Source organism: Platalea leucorodia (assembly GCF_965183815.1).
Source record: "Platalea leucorodia genome assembly, chromosome: 20".
NCBI classification, from domain to species: Eukaryota; Metazoa; Chordata; class Aves; order Pelecaniformes; family Threskiornithidae; genus Platalea; species Platalea leucorodia.
The window spans coordinates 2,590,878-2,606,668 of NC_138842.1; the positions used below are offsets into that span (position 1 = coordinate 2,590,878).

Here is a 15,791-nt window from a genome sequence, read left to right on the forward strand (position 1 = left end):
AGGACAAATTGCTATAGATTGACTGACTTACTCCCCTGCTAAAGATATCGCCTGAAAAGCTCATTTACTGCTAAGTCCTACCCTGAGCCAGCCAGGGAAGCCTAATTGAATTCCTTGTGATAAGCAAATACAACCGGGAAGCGACAGGTCCCAGGCATGGCACGCCGATGACTGGTACCTGCATACTAATAAATGAGCGATGAAGATGTCGGCATCTACAGAGTTAAGTCCCATCCAGCTAGGAGCAGAGCAGCTGAAGGCTTGGCAGCTACTGCCATCTTCGCCCCCTACACACGACATGTGATTCAATGCTGACTATTTTCATCCTCGGTTACGGAGCAGGAGTTGTTTCTCACCTCCACAATTCCATGGCTGATGGTCCCATACTGCCTCTTCCTCAGCATCACCAAGCTGATGACTATAACAGTAGCTATGGCAACAGCAATCACCAACAGACCAATAAGGGCGCTGCTGCTGAAACTGAAGTCATCGCGAAGGGAGTTGTCATTATCCTGGAGGGAAGAAAACAACGGAGCGGGTAGAGGAAGAGCGATGCGGGAGATGCGCCGCCAAACACAAACCTAAAGGCGGCCACCGAGAAGGTCTTCAACCATCTGTGGCATCAAGACACGACTGATTACACTAGACAGCGTAAATATTTCACCTCTAACTATTTCACCAAAAGGATAACGAACACACAGTTGTTTCCCCACTTAGGCATTCGGGACAGGCGCCGACCCACGCCGCTTTCCTATCCCACAAAACGCTTTTGCAACTCAAGAGTCAGGTTAGCAGCTACGTGGCGTTTACTCTTTACACCTTCACGCAGAAATGCTGTACTGCATTATACTCTGCGTGACCTCCCAGAGCAGCGTCAAGGCACCAAACCCCTGTCATTCAGTAACACACAGGAACCGAAATCCACTTTTAAGAATTCGCCAATGGCTCGGCCAGACTCGGTAGCCACATACGTACCGGCTCGTCCACCAGCCCACCGACACGCTCCGCGTTGAAAATCATTTCCTTCACATCAAGGGTTTCATCAATTACCTGAAAACAGTCACAAAAGCGGTTTATGAAAGGAGCCATGCAAAACAGGTGGGAGAAGGAATATGAAGGCAGGCAAGAGACCTTTAATGAATACTAGCAAAGGCTCAGAACCACCTACCATCTTTCTCCTGCTCTCAACAGCGTGGGATGTTCTCCAACTTTTAAAGCCGCTTGAGTTAGTACTGCAACCATTTGGATGTTCAGACTACCTCAAACTAAGACCCAATTTAAAAACCAGGCACTTGCCTTGCACACAGCATTTCTGTCGCGTCAGATCTAACCTGTGGCTTCAAAACACTTTTGAAAGGAAACTCTCAAAAGTTGACTTTTTTTTTTAAAAATCCCAGGGAACTGAGGCAAGTCACCTGCCCCTCTGACCTAGTGAATTCTTTACCCCGTAGGTAGAGCTAATACCTACTGGGTCGCTCACCTTCAGAAGGTGGTAAGGCCTTTCTTGCCACGAATTATAGGTGAGAAGACAGATGGAACACACCAGCATTTGGAGTATTCAGACAGCAAGTTACCTAGCTAAAATAAAGGCGTATCAAAGGGTCTCAGCTTGGGAAAGCAGTTACTAAATCAGAGACTTCTCCAGCTCAGGCTGCCAAAGATCTAGATCTCTCTCCTTCCCTCACCCTCCCACCCTTCTGATGCTAATCAGTATTAAGAGCCTACAATAGTCAGAAAACTGACTCCCCCACACCATATGGATAATGAATACACTGACATTCTGTAAGCAGGAAGGAGACGTGGAAATAAGCCACCGCTATTAATTAGTGTCCACGGCAGGCTTCGCCGTACAAAATAAAGGTGGAGGGCTCACCACATTTTCATCCACTTTGTTCTTGCTGTTAATCACTTTTTCTTCAGCGCCAATCAGCCCGTCCAACTCAGTCATGCCAGAACCTGCACCAAAAGAGCAAGGCAAGGACCGTCAGCCAGCCGTCAGTGATATTCAGGAAGGGTTACCTACTCTCTGTAGAGCTGCCATGGCTAGCGTGTTTAACCGCATGGACCGCTGATTATTAATCTGTCTTCATGCTGTTGTGTCAGAAGGGGAGCTCATAAGCTATGCTACAGTGACAAGTGATTGGGAGGGGGTTCTGTTAATGAGGGGAAATGAGGTGGCAATGAGAGGAGCGGACAAGACTCACCAAAACCAGGCTGCCGCGTGAATCCAGAAATACCGTACCGTTAAGTGCTGCTGTTAGAAGGTCCCAGGCAACACGGAACGCAAACTGTGAGCGCGCAGTTCCTTTCTGCTCATGTCACCCTGGGCCACCACCACCTCACCGTGGCCCCCCGTGACGGAAGCACGCATCTCCTCTCTGCCGGGAGCCAGCACACGGGGAACGCTTTCAACCCCACGGTCAGCATCGCCCATTCTTTTGGAATCAAGCGCATCAGCGAGCGCCTCGGGAATGACAATTTCAAGGTCACCCAGCGCGGCTCTGTAATGAGCTGCTGCCCCGTATCTGGCACAAGCCCAGAAACAATAAATCCCAGGGCAAGGGAGGAGCAAAGAACTACACCAGCCTTTGTGCCTTTGTACCAGAACATCACTCACCCATTTCTAGGCCGAAACTAGCGTAGGCTCAAGAGAAGAATATCAATTAACAGAAGGCAGCTGCTCTGCATAAACGGTTTTGATCCAAAGCGTTTATAAATAGATCAGATCAATAACAGAAGAGCCTGATGCAAGATACTCAGACCTAACATAACACAGCAAGTTAGGAGAACGCCAGTTTTCCATTATCAGTAGGCACAACCTAACGTTCTTCACAACACCTATGCCTCCCTAATGCAAAAGCAGGAGGACAGCGAAGCCTCAAACCTACGGCAGGGTGTCTCCAACGAGGAGCACGAGGTGGGGGAAATATTACTACAGCACTTAACACTTTGCCAGTGATCGCACACACCTCTCCGCAAGCTGCTAAGCTTGCAGGTTGCCTAAGACATTATGTCAACTGCTGCTGAAATTGGCAGCAGGTTCTTTGATGAGATGCAAGGAAAGGCTAGTTTGGCTCCAAGGCAAGTTTTTACAGTGACAAGCCTTTACTGCCTGAAAATGCCAAGGAAACTAACATTTTACTCCAACTCCTCCCAAAAGAAGCATCTCGGGTTTTAGTGCGTCCCCTTTTCCTGTACGGCTCTTTGGAGACAGTAATCGGATTCCAGGCACGGCCAAGACCGCCAGTCTGACTTCTCACGGCTGTCGAAGCAGGTCATGTTATTGTGAAAGTCAATGACTGGGATTTTCTGGAGAGACTAGCCACAAACAGCTTTCAGAGAACTCCTGTGTTAGCTTTTGGCCGCTGGCTGCTTTATTCAATTCTCAGGAGCCAACGTAGCTTGGTCTCCAGGGCTGGGGGTTCAGCTGCTGCACTGAGCTTTGCCATTTGTCACAGAGCGCTGCACCAACTAACAGACCCAGTTCTACGTAGCTCAAAGGCACAGTTTATATCATATACTTCCCAGGGAAAAAAAACACGCACGCACAAAAAAAAAAACCCCAAACCCAAACTCCCTAGCAGCCCTCATGAAATGAAAACGGAAGGGAGAGAAGGGGCAAGTGCAGGATATAATCCTGTTCCTAAGTCATCAGAAACTCTTCCATTTATCCAAAGGAGGAGAAGCAGCCTGTATTTATCATCTTTAAGTCAACAAAGCAGTTGTCCAAAAAAAACCAAAACAAAACAACCACCAACCTAAAAACCCCAACTTTCAAACTAAAGGCTGTCCCAATTCTTCCCAGAGCAGTCAGTACAGTGAATTAGCTGTACGCTGTTCCACAAGAGGGATGAAGGTGACTTACATTTGTAGCGAAACGCTGATAATGAGAAGAGTTTCAAGCTACCTGGCCTTCACCATGTGACAAAACTATTTGTGTTCATATTAAATGGTTATTGGCAAAACCCTTTGCCCTCCTTGGAGATTCTGCACAATATATTTGGAACCAAAGGCAGAGTAAAATGCCGGGTTTACTCCCCACACATAGCGCATGCACCACCGCTCTGCAAGAGCATTTTAAGAATCAGCCTTCCATTTCTACTTCAGGAACTAGATCTGTGGTAGCAGATCAGCCAGGCCTGATCTTTACCTGAGACTGCATCGCTAACAGAGGACTTAATGTAATGCCAATATTTCTATGCCGCTCTTAAAGCCCAGGCAGCCCCTTTTTAGCCAGGCACTGAGTTAGTGCAGAATTAATAATGACCTAAAGGAGAAACGGCTAATCACACAGGAGTTTGCTAGTACGGAGAGATGCTGTGTGTGAAAACGTGATGCCAAGGAGACCACAAACACAAAGAAGGAATCTCCTAATTTATCTGTCCCAGACCAACTGCCCTCTGTAATATCTACGAGGACATTCAGCCGGGAAACACAGCCTATGTCTGCTGCAGCGCTCTCACTCCTAGTTTAGTGCTGTCATCGGGCAGTAAGGACACGTTCCACATCAGGCAGAAGAGCCTCTATAGACTATCGACCATCAGCACCGCAAGGTTTATTTTGAGAAGTGTCGAACATGAGCACACATGGAGAGATGCAAAGTACGGCACGGTTGCAGACAGACTGCGAGGCCCACATTTCTTGAGGACAAAGAAGCTACTCCATGCACTCGGAGACCTTGTGAGCCCATCAGGGAGGAACATACACAATCAGTTAGACGCTCAGACTAGCTCGTTTCTTTAATACTAGGCCTAAACAAGCAGAATCGGAAGTTACTGATCTAAATGAGAGCAGGGAAATGAAAACAAAGGTGAGTATGAAACTAAAGTGAAGCTATCAAACACACTGAGAAGGTAGGAGAGTGATCGAAAGCACTGTGAGGGAGCAGCTTAGAACCAACCTTTTTTCATTGGATGGTACAAATCCGGCTGAGGATCTAGCAGGAGGGAAAACAAAAACAAAAATAGCAGAGAAAGGAGATTAAGAGAGAAAGGAAAAAAGGCTTGCGCACGATTTCCGACTCAGGCCCTGGGAAAAGCTTTTAGTCTACAGCTTTCTTTAAGCTCAGGACTCTGTTCAAGCATTTTTAAAATAAATACACACGCACGCACCAGCTGTCAACACCCGATGATACAAAAACCATAGATATCTATGTTTAAAAAAATAAAGAGAATTCCTGCAGCCCTTCAGCAGGTCACGGCACAAAGACTTAACATTATATGAGAGTGTTTTGGTTAAAGACTGAAAATTAATTGCAGAGTCAAACCACACAGCAAAAAATTTAACACTCCCGGCAAAATGGAAAGAGATACGAGCAATTTTGCAAAGAGAAGAATCAGAGAATCAAGACAGTAGCTCAGCGCAAATTACTAGCACCACTGCCTCTTTCCAACGGACAGAGTCTGAGGGGCACGGCTGGGGAGACTGCTTCACTCTTACATCACCCAAAGGGACGGACCTTTCTGTTCCACCGAGCTGAGCCTCCTGGCTAAGAAAAAGCGCCTACGTTCTGTAAAGCCAGTGAACCCGACTTTCAGTTCCACATACCTTCGCTTTCAGGTGAGGCTGGGAAGGTTTTCACCTGGAACGGACGGAAAGGTTTGCCCTCCAGGGGAATTTCTTCGCTCTCCTCAGAGCTCACTCTGACATCCACCTGGGATTCAGAAATGGAGGATGTGAACTGATCCATGTCTGCACGTTGCTCCTGAAGCAGCTCATCTGAAAGGAATAAGAGGAAATATTACACAAACTGCATGAGGCCTGGCAGGAACGGAAAGGGGCAGATGGTTTGAACCTAGCTGAGGCAGGGCTGCAGGGGAACACTGTTCGGGGCTGCCAGGTTATCTTATCTCGCATGCTCTGAAGTCTCATCTGGAATTCTCAGTAAAGGCGTTGGCTAGAAATACACACAAATAAGGGCCCAGAGGCTTGATGTGGTGAGAGGTTTTGGCAAGATGGGATTAAACTCCTATAAAGCCGGAAAGCATCTCCTTATTTTTATGGATCTTTTTCATCTCCCCTGGAGAGAGAGCTTTGCTACTCTGAACGCTGTTGACTTTTTTTAAAGGGATCGTGAAAGTTCTTAGGAACAAGCTATTCTGACTGGCTGTGTTGCAAAACCCAGAGAGCATCTGCCCTGCGGTACCTAAGCCTAAGCCTAAGCGCTTGTTGTTGACGGCATCCCCTCAAAGGAGCTAGCGGTCTTTCTGGAGCCCGCTTCACTTGATATAAAAGCTCGTAGTCTAACACACTGGCACGGGAGCTGGCACGCAGAGACACTCACCAATCTCATCCTGGATTTCTTCAGCCACATATGGCACCTTGTAGAGCAGAGACAAGCTTTGATTCATCCGTTCCTCAATCACATGGAGATGTGTCATCACCTGCAAATGTACAAGAGTGTGTTGGAGTAGGCAAAGACTGTCAGTCACTCGATTGGTACCGATACTTCACTTGTTAAATAAAATATCGACTACCGGGGGATCTGCCGTGACAGACAACAGAAGGGGACACAGGTCCATCTAGTCCAGTTCTCCGACTGATGCTCTCTAACATGTCACGCTTCACTGGAACTGGCCATTTGTACATGGCGCGCTCAGCGTTTTGGGAAAGGCTGGGGGTGAGAGAGAGGATTCGGCTGACTCTTGCTGTAACCAGCTCTCCACTGGCAACACTGAAGCCGGCATTCCCCATATGCCAGATATGGTCATAATTCATTTCCTGCAGCAGCTACAAGCAAGCGCTTTATTAAATGGATTATCATTCCTGACTACTAGAAAAGATACATGCAAAGGGAGCAGACAATATTATTTATCAGCTCCGGTTTCAGAACAAAGGTGCCTTTCAGAACAACGGTGGCATTACATTTGTCTTACACCCACTCACTGGCAACAGCATTCTCCCTTCCTTTGAGAAATAAATTCAAACTCTACGCAACCTCAAATCGCTCTTCCCTAGCATATTAAATCCACTGGTGAAGTCAAGCCTGACCTGAAGAGGGTGCTGCACAATCAGGGATCATGCAGACCAAGAAAAACATTTATATGGACGGCCAAATGTTGGAAAAAGCTAAGGAGTTGAATGGACCTGTTTTACAATCTGACGTGTACCTGACCTTTAAGAGCAAGGATGAAAGCAATTTAATTTTACATGTGGCAGCTTGTCAATCAAGGGAATCGATTGAGGAGCTTAAAGTGCATCTGAAAAGTAAAGCGAATGGAAATTGAACTGTACCACCCACATCCCTCGCATGTCGATTTGTTGACACTGCAGCCTTCAGAATGAATTAAGGACTGTTGAGGTTTTAGCTTAAGAAAACAGTTCACACACTCCCTCTTGGGCTTTGGCAGCATCAGAACAAAGGGTCAGGGTGGGCTGTGCTTGGTATGCTAAGCTGTCTCTGAAAACGCTACCACATATTCCGCATCACAAGCCAAACATCAGCTTGTAAATACCACAGTTGCTACCACCCTTTCTAAGGATGCGCACCTTAACAGGAACCATAGAATGGGTGGCAGACAACCCGAGACACAAAGAGTTGAAGGTCCGCCGCTAGCACCCAGAACCAACCTGAAAGCCACGGGACCAGACCCCTCCAAGTGTGAGGTTTGCTTCTAGAAAATCACCGCAACACTACTCTACACCTCACCAGAGGTGACGGTGACAGACTCCGGTCCCCGTCTTACTCTTAAACCACAGTATTTCCACCTAATGGTTAGACAGCCAAGTAATAAAGCATTTTTCTCCCCAGTAAACTGGGACTGGTAAAACACAGATTACATTCCTACAGCTGTGACTGGACAGTCAGTTCTCTCCGCTTCTCCCTGAACTTGTGAAAGGACATTCCCCTATGAGCAGGCCTTTCGAGGCTAACAGGCCATCCTTCATTTGAATCTTAGGCCTTTCAGTCCATCTTCCACCATTTTAAAAGTGGGTTGTAAAAACAAGCATCGGGAGATAATTCCAAGGACTTGTGGAATATCTGCAACTACTCTTACAAGTACATTGGCCAGGTTGGACACCCACTTGAAGGAGCATTATTCACATACGCTACCCAGCAGAAAGAAAACGACTCTCTGGCTGCTCAGGGGTAAAATATATGGCAACGGCACAAAATAAACTCATCAAAACAGACTTTCTAATAAAGCTAACGACGATGATCAAGTGCTTGGCAAAGGCTATATATTACGCTTTGGAAACACGGCAGTAACTCTGCAGAGGCACAAGAGAATTTCCACAAACCCAAAACACAAGCATCATGAAGAACGAGCCTAACGAAAGGAACACATAGACACGAGGTCTTGAAAGAAGTGAGGAAGTCTGTTCAAGTCCCCAGCAAATAATTTCACGGGTGCTTGACAAAAGGAAGCACAAAAGTGGTACCAAACTGGTTCTAAACCCCTGGCCTTGTCATTGTGACCAACAACAGTTCATGGCTAAAACCAGAGTTCCAATTTTTAACACCGAGTCTAGTACCGAGGAAAATCGTACAGACAGCGTATCTGGTGACAGGCAACACGCGTACAGAATGGGAGATCTCTGCACAAGTACGAGAAGTTGCTATAGGACCCAGCAAATCAGCGTCAGGACTCGACGCGCGGCTTCTAGAGCCTCCGACAGCCAGGGCTGGGTAACAATGCCTCCCTTGATAGAAACATTCTTATACCTGAGATTTCATCTGTGCAGCTTTTTCTGGGTCAACTGCCAGGACGTGCTGGTAATGGCGGATGGTGTGCAGACGGTCCTTGTTCTCAGCACGAACATAGCGCTTCAGAGCCTGCAGGATGCGGTGGGGCTGCAGGATTTGAGGAGGGGAAGAGTTCAGATCCATTTGATTCAACCAAAATTCACAGCTGAAATACAGCACTTCAGATGTGAGCCTCCTTTGTTACCGGACAGATCAATCACCTGTGCTAACCTCTTAGATATTTTCTTTTTAAATTAAGTCTGTGTGACTCAGAACACTACGCCTTATGAACACCAAACAAAGCGGAGCGGTTTTTGCCCAGGCAGAAAGGAGAGTAAGTCAATTCGGAGACCCACTGCTAGGTCTTCAGCACAAACTGCCACGATGGAGAAAGCTTTACTGGGAACCTATCCCCAGCTTCTGCCCCGGCAGGCCACGCGCAGCCTTCTCACCAAGCCATTCCCACCTTCCGCCCTACCCGGCGCCGCCCTACCGTCAAAATTTGTCGCAAAGAAACTCACCCGCGGCGGGTCAGCCTGCAGGGCAGCCAGGTAGTTCTCCAGAGCAATCCGGCGGCGATCATTCAACATGGCTTCCACACGAGCCAGGTGAGTTTCCACAAGCTGCTGCTTCTCACTCGCTGCCTCTTTCTCCAGAGATTTAACCATCGCCTGGAAGTGCTGGAACCAAGAAAGGATGCACGTGAAATGCGCTGTATCCATCAGGGTCACCTATTCTCACTCACGTAACTCCTTCGAACAAATGGAGCCCGTCACACTCCATGTCCTAGGCGTTGACAGTAGGAGACAAGGGCACTGAGAAATGTTGATGCACATTTCATCTTTGCAAATTCAGTGGTGCGATCTGCCTTCCCAACTTCCTTCACAAGCCATTTCAAAGGTCTGAAGAGGACGAACGGCCTTGCAGATAAAGATCATGCGGGGACTGGGAGATCCAGATTGTGCTGAATGAATGACGCAGCATTACCTCTTTCCCTCGACCCTGCGATATGGAACCAGGATCGATCCCTTCAGCCTAGAGCCATTAATACGAATTTGCACAAGCGTACAAAGGCAACGCACAGGGGATTTTTCATCAGCACGCCTTCAGATCAAATCTCTACCTATTCTATTAGAAAGGTCATAATCCACATCTCCAAACGAACCAGGAGAGTCCACTAAGCTTTCTTATGTTTCGACAGAGATGATGAAAAACTCTTTTGGACTCGCACAGATTTCCAAACAGTGGCTTACGTTAAAAAACAGAGAGAGAAAACCACGTTCCAGGATAAAATCCAAAGCGGGCTTAAAAGCTGGAGCCAGTCACTTAGTTGTATAGTGGCTGGAGGGAACTTCATATAGTTGTCACTGCCAGAAGAGCCTGCCCCTAACAATCCCATACCGCGAATATCCCTGATTAACTTCATCGTCTAACTGAACTCTCCTCATAAGGCACAAGATTGGCATTTTGGCAGCAAACCAGCTTTATCTGCTGCCCAAGTGGTTTTCACAAAGTCTGCCCGCACAGGAAATGTGTGTCCAGAGAGTCAGGGCCAATCTGAACTCGGCTGTGAGGCCACCGGTTAGCGCAAAACAGGCCAACGGTCTGAAGTTACAATTTGGCTCCGCTGTTGCTACGCTTGAGGGATGAGATAGCTTCCTACTACTGGGCTTAGGAAAGGACCTGGCACGGTATCGGATCATCTCCAGCTTTAAGAACAAAGCACGCAATTGAATCAAATCTCCTCTAAAAGGCAGCTGTTGACAGAACAGGAAAGCTGTTCTTCCATCTCAGTCGTCCTTTGGCTTCGGATATTACAATCTCTCATTTGGTTTATTGAGAAGACGAAGGCCAAGCACCAGTAACTTTCCTCTTTAGGTCCTTCAACTCTTACCTGAATGAGAGTCTGCCTTTCTGCCTTGGGGAGATTTACGGCTTGGTGTTCTGCTTCCTCCCATTCCTTTTTCACCTGGACACGAAAAGGACAGAACACATCAAGACGACACACATTTAGGTCTGACCTTTGCAAGCCAGGTCTGACCTTCACAGGCAGATTCTTGTACAGCCTGGCTGGGTTTTGAAGGCACAACAGAGCTGCTGCGGGGTTTAAACCTAGCACTTAAGCCCTCTGAGCAGCAAGCCAAGTGTCCTCAGTGATTCCTCTCCCAACGCTCTGAAGAAATGAAAATCTAACTGCCACAGTGCGGTCTTACTGCAAGAAACACACAGAGGGCTGGTGACTGGAAAGGAAGTCCGTTCACCATCAGTTTGCCCAGAAAACCATGGGCAGCAACTATGCAGCGCAGCACAAAAGACTAAAGCTAGGCGCTCACCCGGTCCATGCGGTTGTGGTGTCTGACCTCCAGCTGCTCCTTCGCCTTTTGGAAGCGGGCATGTTCGTTGTCATCAGCTGGGGTTTCAAAGTAGACATCCACATCATCAGTTGGCACTGCAAAGAGAAGGTAAGGATCAGTGGAGGTCCAGCAAACTGTGATCCTGGATTGCAAAGGACAGGTAGGGAGAGGAATCTCCACGCCTGCATAATTAACAATCTGGCAGGCTGAGTTTACTGAACCGCCACCTACCAGGAGTCCATTTTGGTATCTTTAAGCTGCCAATTTACTGCACAACATCAGTTAGTTACATCATCCCAAAAACACCGTAATGCACTGCGGCAACCAGCACCTGTTCGGTCTTCTCATTAGTTCTGAGACGAGCATTATTCAGCTCCAGCAACAGAATGACTTGGATTGCAGAATAAAGAACTTGTTTTCTCTTCCCTTTCACCTTGGCTTTGGATAGTTTAAATGACATTTTGTGCATTAGCTGTTCGCTGACAAGCTGGCTCCAGTCATCATTAATATGATTAGGGAGCTCGGCAATAAATCTGCACAAAACGCTTCCCAATATTTTACACTTCAAACCTACCTTCCCTACCAGATGCACCATGCAGGACTAACAGGCAATGATATTAGACAAGACAGCAACAGAAGGAGGCTCAGTGTGACAAATTCACTTGTCCAATAAACTGAACAGTTTGTATCTTTAAGACATTCAAATCCGACAAGGGCAGAAATAAAATTTCAGAACCGACAATTTCAAGCATCTGCAAAATCCACGACAGGGGCTCTGTACTCCATATACTGCAGTTCAGGAAAGGCTGAACAAAGGTTCTGTGCTACAGCTCTAGAAACTACACACCCCAGAGCCCTTTCTAAAAGGATCTATGGCAAACATGATGCACTCCGTTGTTGTCCTTTAGCAGAGGGAGGGCAGAAAGGGAAAGTTAAGGCAACCTTTCAACCATTTTAGTAATTTGGGTGGGGAAAAACCCCTCCAACACATCACTGAAAGACAGTACGCTTCAGAAAAAAAAAAAAAAAAAAAAATTACCTTGCAGCTTAGCATGCACCTGAATCCACCAACCTTTGCTCTAACTAGGGAAGGAGGAGCGAAGAAGGGCAAAGAACTGTTGTGTGCAAGGGACAGCGTCGGATCAGTACCGTATTCTGGGCCTGCTCGTGGCATTTCTGAACCAAGCTTGGACACAGAGAACTCTCTTTCCAGCCCCAAATCCCTCTGTAACAGGACAAACTTTTGTACAAAAAGCTCCCGACATCCGCATCTTTTATTTCAGCACTTCAGTTAGATCAGCCCAATCTAAAGCACTTGCACGAAGCCCATTTTGTAAATAGGATTATGGCTGTACAGTCAGACTGCCAAGCCCCAGATAACACAAAAAGCCTTTCAAAAGGCTTTAATGGTAGCTGAAGTGGAAGTGCTGGAGTTCAACAATAAGATTAATAAGGAGGTTAAAATGTTTTTGGTAGTTTTATCATCTGACATAAAAGCCAGTTGAAATTGGTGCCAAAAACCTCAAGCTCTCAAAAATGCAGGGATTGAGTCACGATTCATGTTTCACACCGAGCTGAAAGTGGAAATCTGAATCCTATACTACTTCTCTGATATTTTCCCAAAATACAATAGCAAGAAAACGCTTACTACCAGGAGAATGGTGCTTTTCAGGACCGACTGGTCAAACATATGCACGGTAACGCGACTGGGGAAAGAAAGTGCTTCCTTCCGTATATTTGGAAAAAAAGCCAGTTACGCAAACAGGCAGGCGACGTGTTTCCACAAGAGGTCAGAGACAGCCCCTGGTCCTCGCTATAGATCTGGAAGATGACAACTAAGCCCTTAGCAAGAGCTGCAAGCCAACGGTGAGCACAGACAGCATACATCGAGGGCCGCTTTCCCCAGGGAAGTTCACCCTAAAGACCTAGAGAAGCAGAGACAAGAGGAGACCGCTGCAAAAGGACAGACAGAACTGCTGCAGACACCAGAACCAAAAGGATGAGCTACACACGCACCCTCTCTTGACCCAGGCAAGGAGGAGGAGACACCAAACGCCAGACAGACAGAGGCTAGCTGCAAAAGGGCCAGTGGGAGGCAGAACTTACTCATCTTTTTACACACAGCCATACAATACTCCTCTGACTCAAAATTGTTCCTGTTGCCTCCGCAGCCTCCATATATAAAGCGAATGCATTTTCTCTTGTTAGGGTCGAAGTACCAACGAGGCATCACAGCCCGGCAGGGCCCTGTCATCGCCTCCTGGGAGCAGACAGCTGTGTGGAGACGGGTTAGAACATGAGCTAGTGAGGAGCACAGGTCTTGCCGAGCGACTTAGACAAAGCAGCGGTGGCTCTAGTTCACACCTTCTTCTGGGGCACCAGCGCTGGCCACAGCATCCCTACTTCACCGACCAAAGGGCTCTTGTCGGTTTTGGGGGGATTGTTAACATTGCGAAAGCATCCACCACAAGGCTTGCCAGCGCTATTCAGAGAAGCGCCTGCACGTGGTGCTTTGGAGCGGACGCGCAGCAGTAGGCTACCCGAGCAGTTGTCTCGACATGAAGCTCTCATCTGCTAGAGTGATTTCTCCTTAGCTAGCGGCTGAAACAGCAAGGATCTTAATTTTGCTGATGCCACAGCGCTACGCCTTGGGTGTCCCAGTGGTAGAGCCTCCACTGTATAAAACCAACGTGATGGAGAGAAAACCCACTAGGGCTGCATAAAGCATTCAGAGATGTCCTACTCCGCTGCACTCTGCCTGGACAGACACTTCGCATCTTAAAGGTGAGGTATAAGAGCAAGTGAAAAGGCGGGCTAAGCAAAAGGAACATGATCGCCAGGGCAATCTCAGCTGCTAGGTTTTTAAGTTTTGAAACATCTATACACTAAACACTGAAACTCCAGGTAGCCACAGCATGTGGACCGCTTCACAATAAACGGGCAATATAAGCAGCTAGGTTATTCTGAGGCAAGAAAACAGATATGGCGTATAAGTTAGCAACTGTTCACGGTACTTCAGGGGAAAAAAAAAAAACAACCAAAAAACACCTGCGTACCCCCAAAACAGACACCTCAATCATATTGTTCCAATTCTGCTTCAACACCTGCAGATCTCTAACAGTCCTGTACATATGTGAGCTAAGTCTTGTTTCAGCAAGTAGAAGTATCTGCAGCATGCTGGCATTTTACCAAAAAGATGCAAGAACTGCTGGCAATGATTCACTGATCTGTAGCTAATTGAATTTCATTCCCTCTCCCCTCCTCCTTCCTCTGCAGACACTTCTACACGTAAAGTACAGATCATCATATAACGCTGAGGCACCACACAATCGGCAGATGCCCTCTGCAATGGCACCTACCACTTAACAAAAGCTACCGCAAGTACAGTATGTATTACTACCGCAGTAACTATATATTACTCATATAATAAAATTGGGCCGATTGTGTTGGCTGACTTTCTTTCATGAAAGAGAGGGGTTTGTGCAAAGGCTGTTAAGGCAGCACCAAGTATCTTCCTCGACCTTAAATGGCCAGGTGGCCCCTTTACGCCACCTCTGCAGAGTATGGCCCACCACTTTTAGCTTCCTTTTCGTAAGCTGCTATCAAACACCAAATCCAAGATAATCACCTCAAACTAGGATTTTAAATCCACAGGGTACCCCAAATGCCTCTTTAATATTTTCCAAAATTAGCCTATGCAGATCTGGTTTTCTGACTCAATGCCGCACCTTCATGGAGGTGCTCGCTCACTGTGCCAAACACTGGGCTTTCTGCCAGCAGAACTGCTGTTTATCTGGAAACATATGGCCCATGCTCTAGAGAGTTAATTTCAACACTTGAAACATAAGCATCATCAGCTTCCCTCTGTTTGCTAACTTATCTGGCAAATAAAACTTCCAAGTGGCATTTATTGACTTGATCAAAAACCCATCACCGACTGACAGCCAGCAAGAATACTCTCAAGGAAGCAAGAGGCCTGTACGCTGGAATGTGTCTTACATTTCATATCGCTGCTGACTTCTTTTTCGGAAACAGCCTTGTCGTTGCTAGGCTCTGTGGGGGTCTCCTCGTTGTAGTCGTCAACTTTGTCGCTATCGTAATAGTAATCACGGTCTTCCACCACGTCCTCCTCCTCCTCCTCCCCTTCATCATCTTCATCCTCATCTTCCTCCACAGCTGTTCCTGTGAAGTCTTCTACACCTGCCTCTGTAGGGAACTCACTGAAGGGATACAGTTAAGTTAGGGAGGAAAGTTAAGGCTAACCACTTTGCAGCCAACCTTTGATGTACCAGACTAACGACTCTCCTTTCACCTGTGCTAGCAACACAAGAGATGGGAAAAATAGATGTACCAACTACCGATCAGCCCATCAGTGGCAGCAACGGGACGTCCCTCATGACGGACACGCCTGCCATTCCAGGCAGAGCTTCTCCATGCCTCTGCCTTAGTGGGGTTTCCTTGCATTTTCTCATCAGCTTCTTTTCAGTAAGTAAAAGTCTACCGTACTTGGGGGAGGTACCTACCGTAGCAACCAGACAGTCTTTTTGACTGTCTAAGGATGAAGGGAGGGGGGCTGTTTAGCTCCTCCAGTAACAGGAGCACTGCAAAGTCATTTGTCCTTCTGCAAGGCTTTTTCGGGCTCGGGACACTCCTTTGGGAGATTCAAAAGCACAGAAATTCTCCTCTCAATCCTCACCACAAGGGAGGCACCGTGTGAAAAACTCACAGACAGCAGCTTCACATACAGAGCT

At 47.2% G+C, this 15,791-nt stretch overlaps 1 protein-coding gene across 6 annotated transcripts in view; it reads right to left on the bottom strand.

The window, feature by feature from the left end:
• APLP2 (amyloid beta precursor like protein 2) overlaps positions 1 to 15,791 on the bottom strand; it is a 48,535-nt gene that overhangs the window by 2,042 nt on the left and 30,702 nt on the right. Inside the window, exons 6-17 of one of the 6 annotated variants that reach the window (XM_082330874.1) lie at positions 15,040 to 15,260; positions 13,147 to 13,314; positions 11,020 to 11,135; positions 10,581 to 10,655; positions 9,208 to 9,366; positions 8,666 to 8,794; positions 6,284 to 6,383; positions 5,548 to 5,718; positions 4,901 to 4,936; positions 1,877 to 1,956; positions 976 to 1,050; positions 357 to 512 (exon numbers count right to left, since the gene is read on the bottom strand). In XM_082330874.1, the coding sequence (XP_082187000.1) occupies positions 357 to 512; positions 976 to 1,050; positions 1,877 to 1,956; positions 4,901 to 4,936; positions 5,548 to 5,718; positions 6,284 to 6,383; positions 8,666 to 8,794; positions 9,208 to 9,366; positions 10,581 to 10,655; positions 11,020 to 11,135; positions 13,147 to 13,314; positions 15,040 to 15,260 (1,486 nt within the window). Of the gene's footprint in view, positions 1 to 356; positions 513 to 975; positions 1,051 to 1,873; positions 1,957 to 4,900; positions 4,937 to 5,547; positions 5,719 to 6,283; positions 6,384 to 8,665; positions 8,795 to 9,207; positions 9,367 to 10,580; positions 10,656 to 11,019; positions 11,136 to 13,146; positions 13,315 to 15,039; positions 15,261 to 15,791 lie in introns of all 6 variants that reach the window. The other 5 variants (XM_082330873.1, XM_082330877.1, XM_082330876.1 and 2 more) reach the window with 5 other exon arrangements.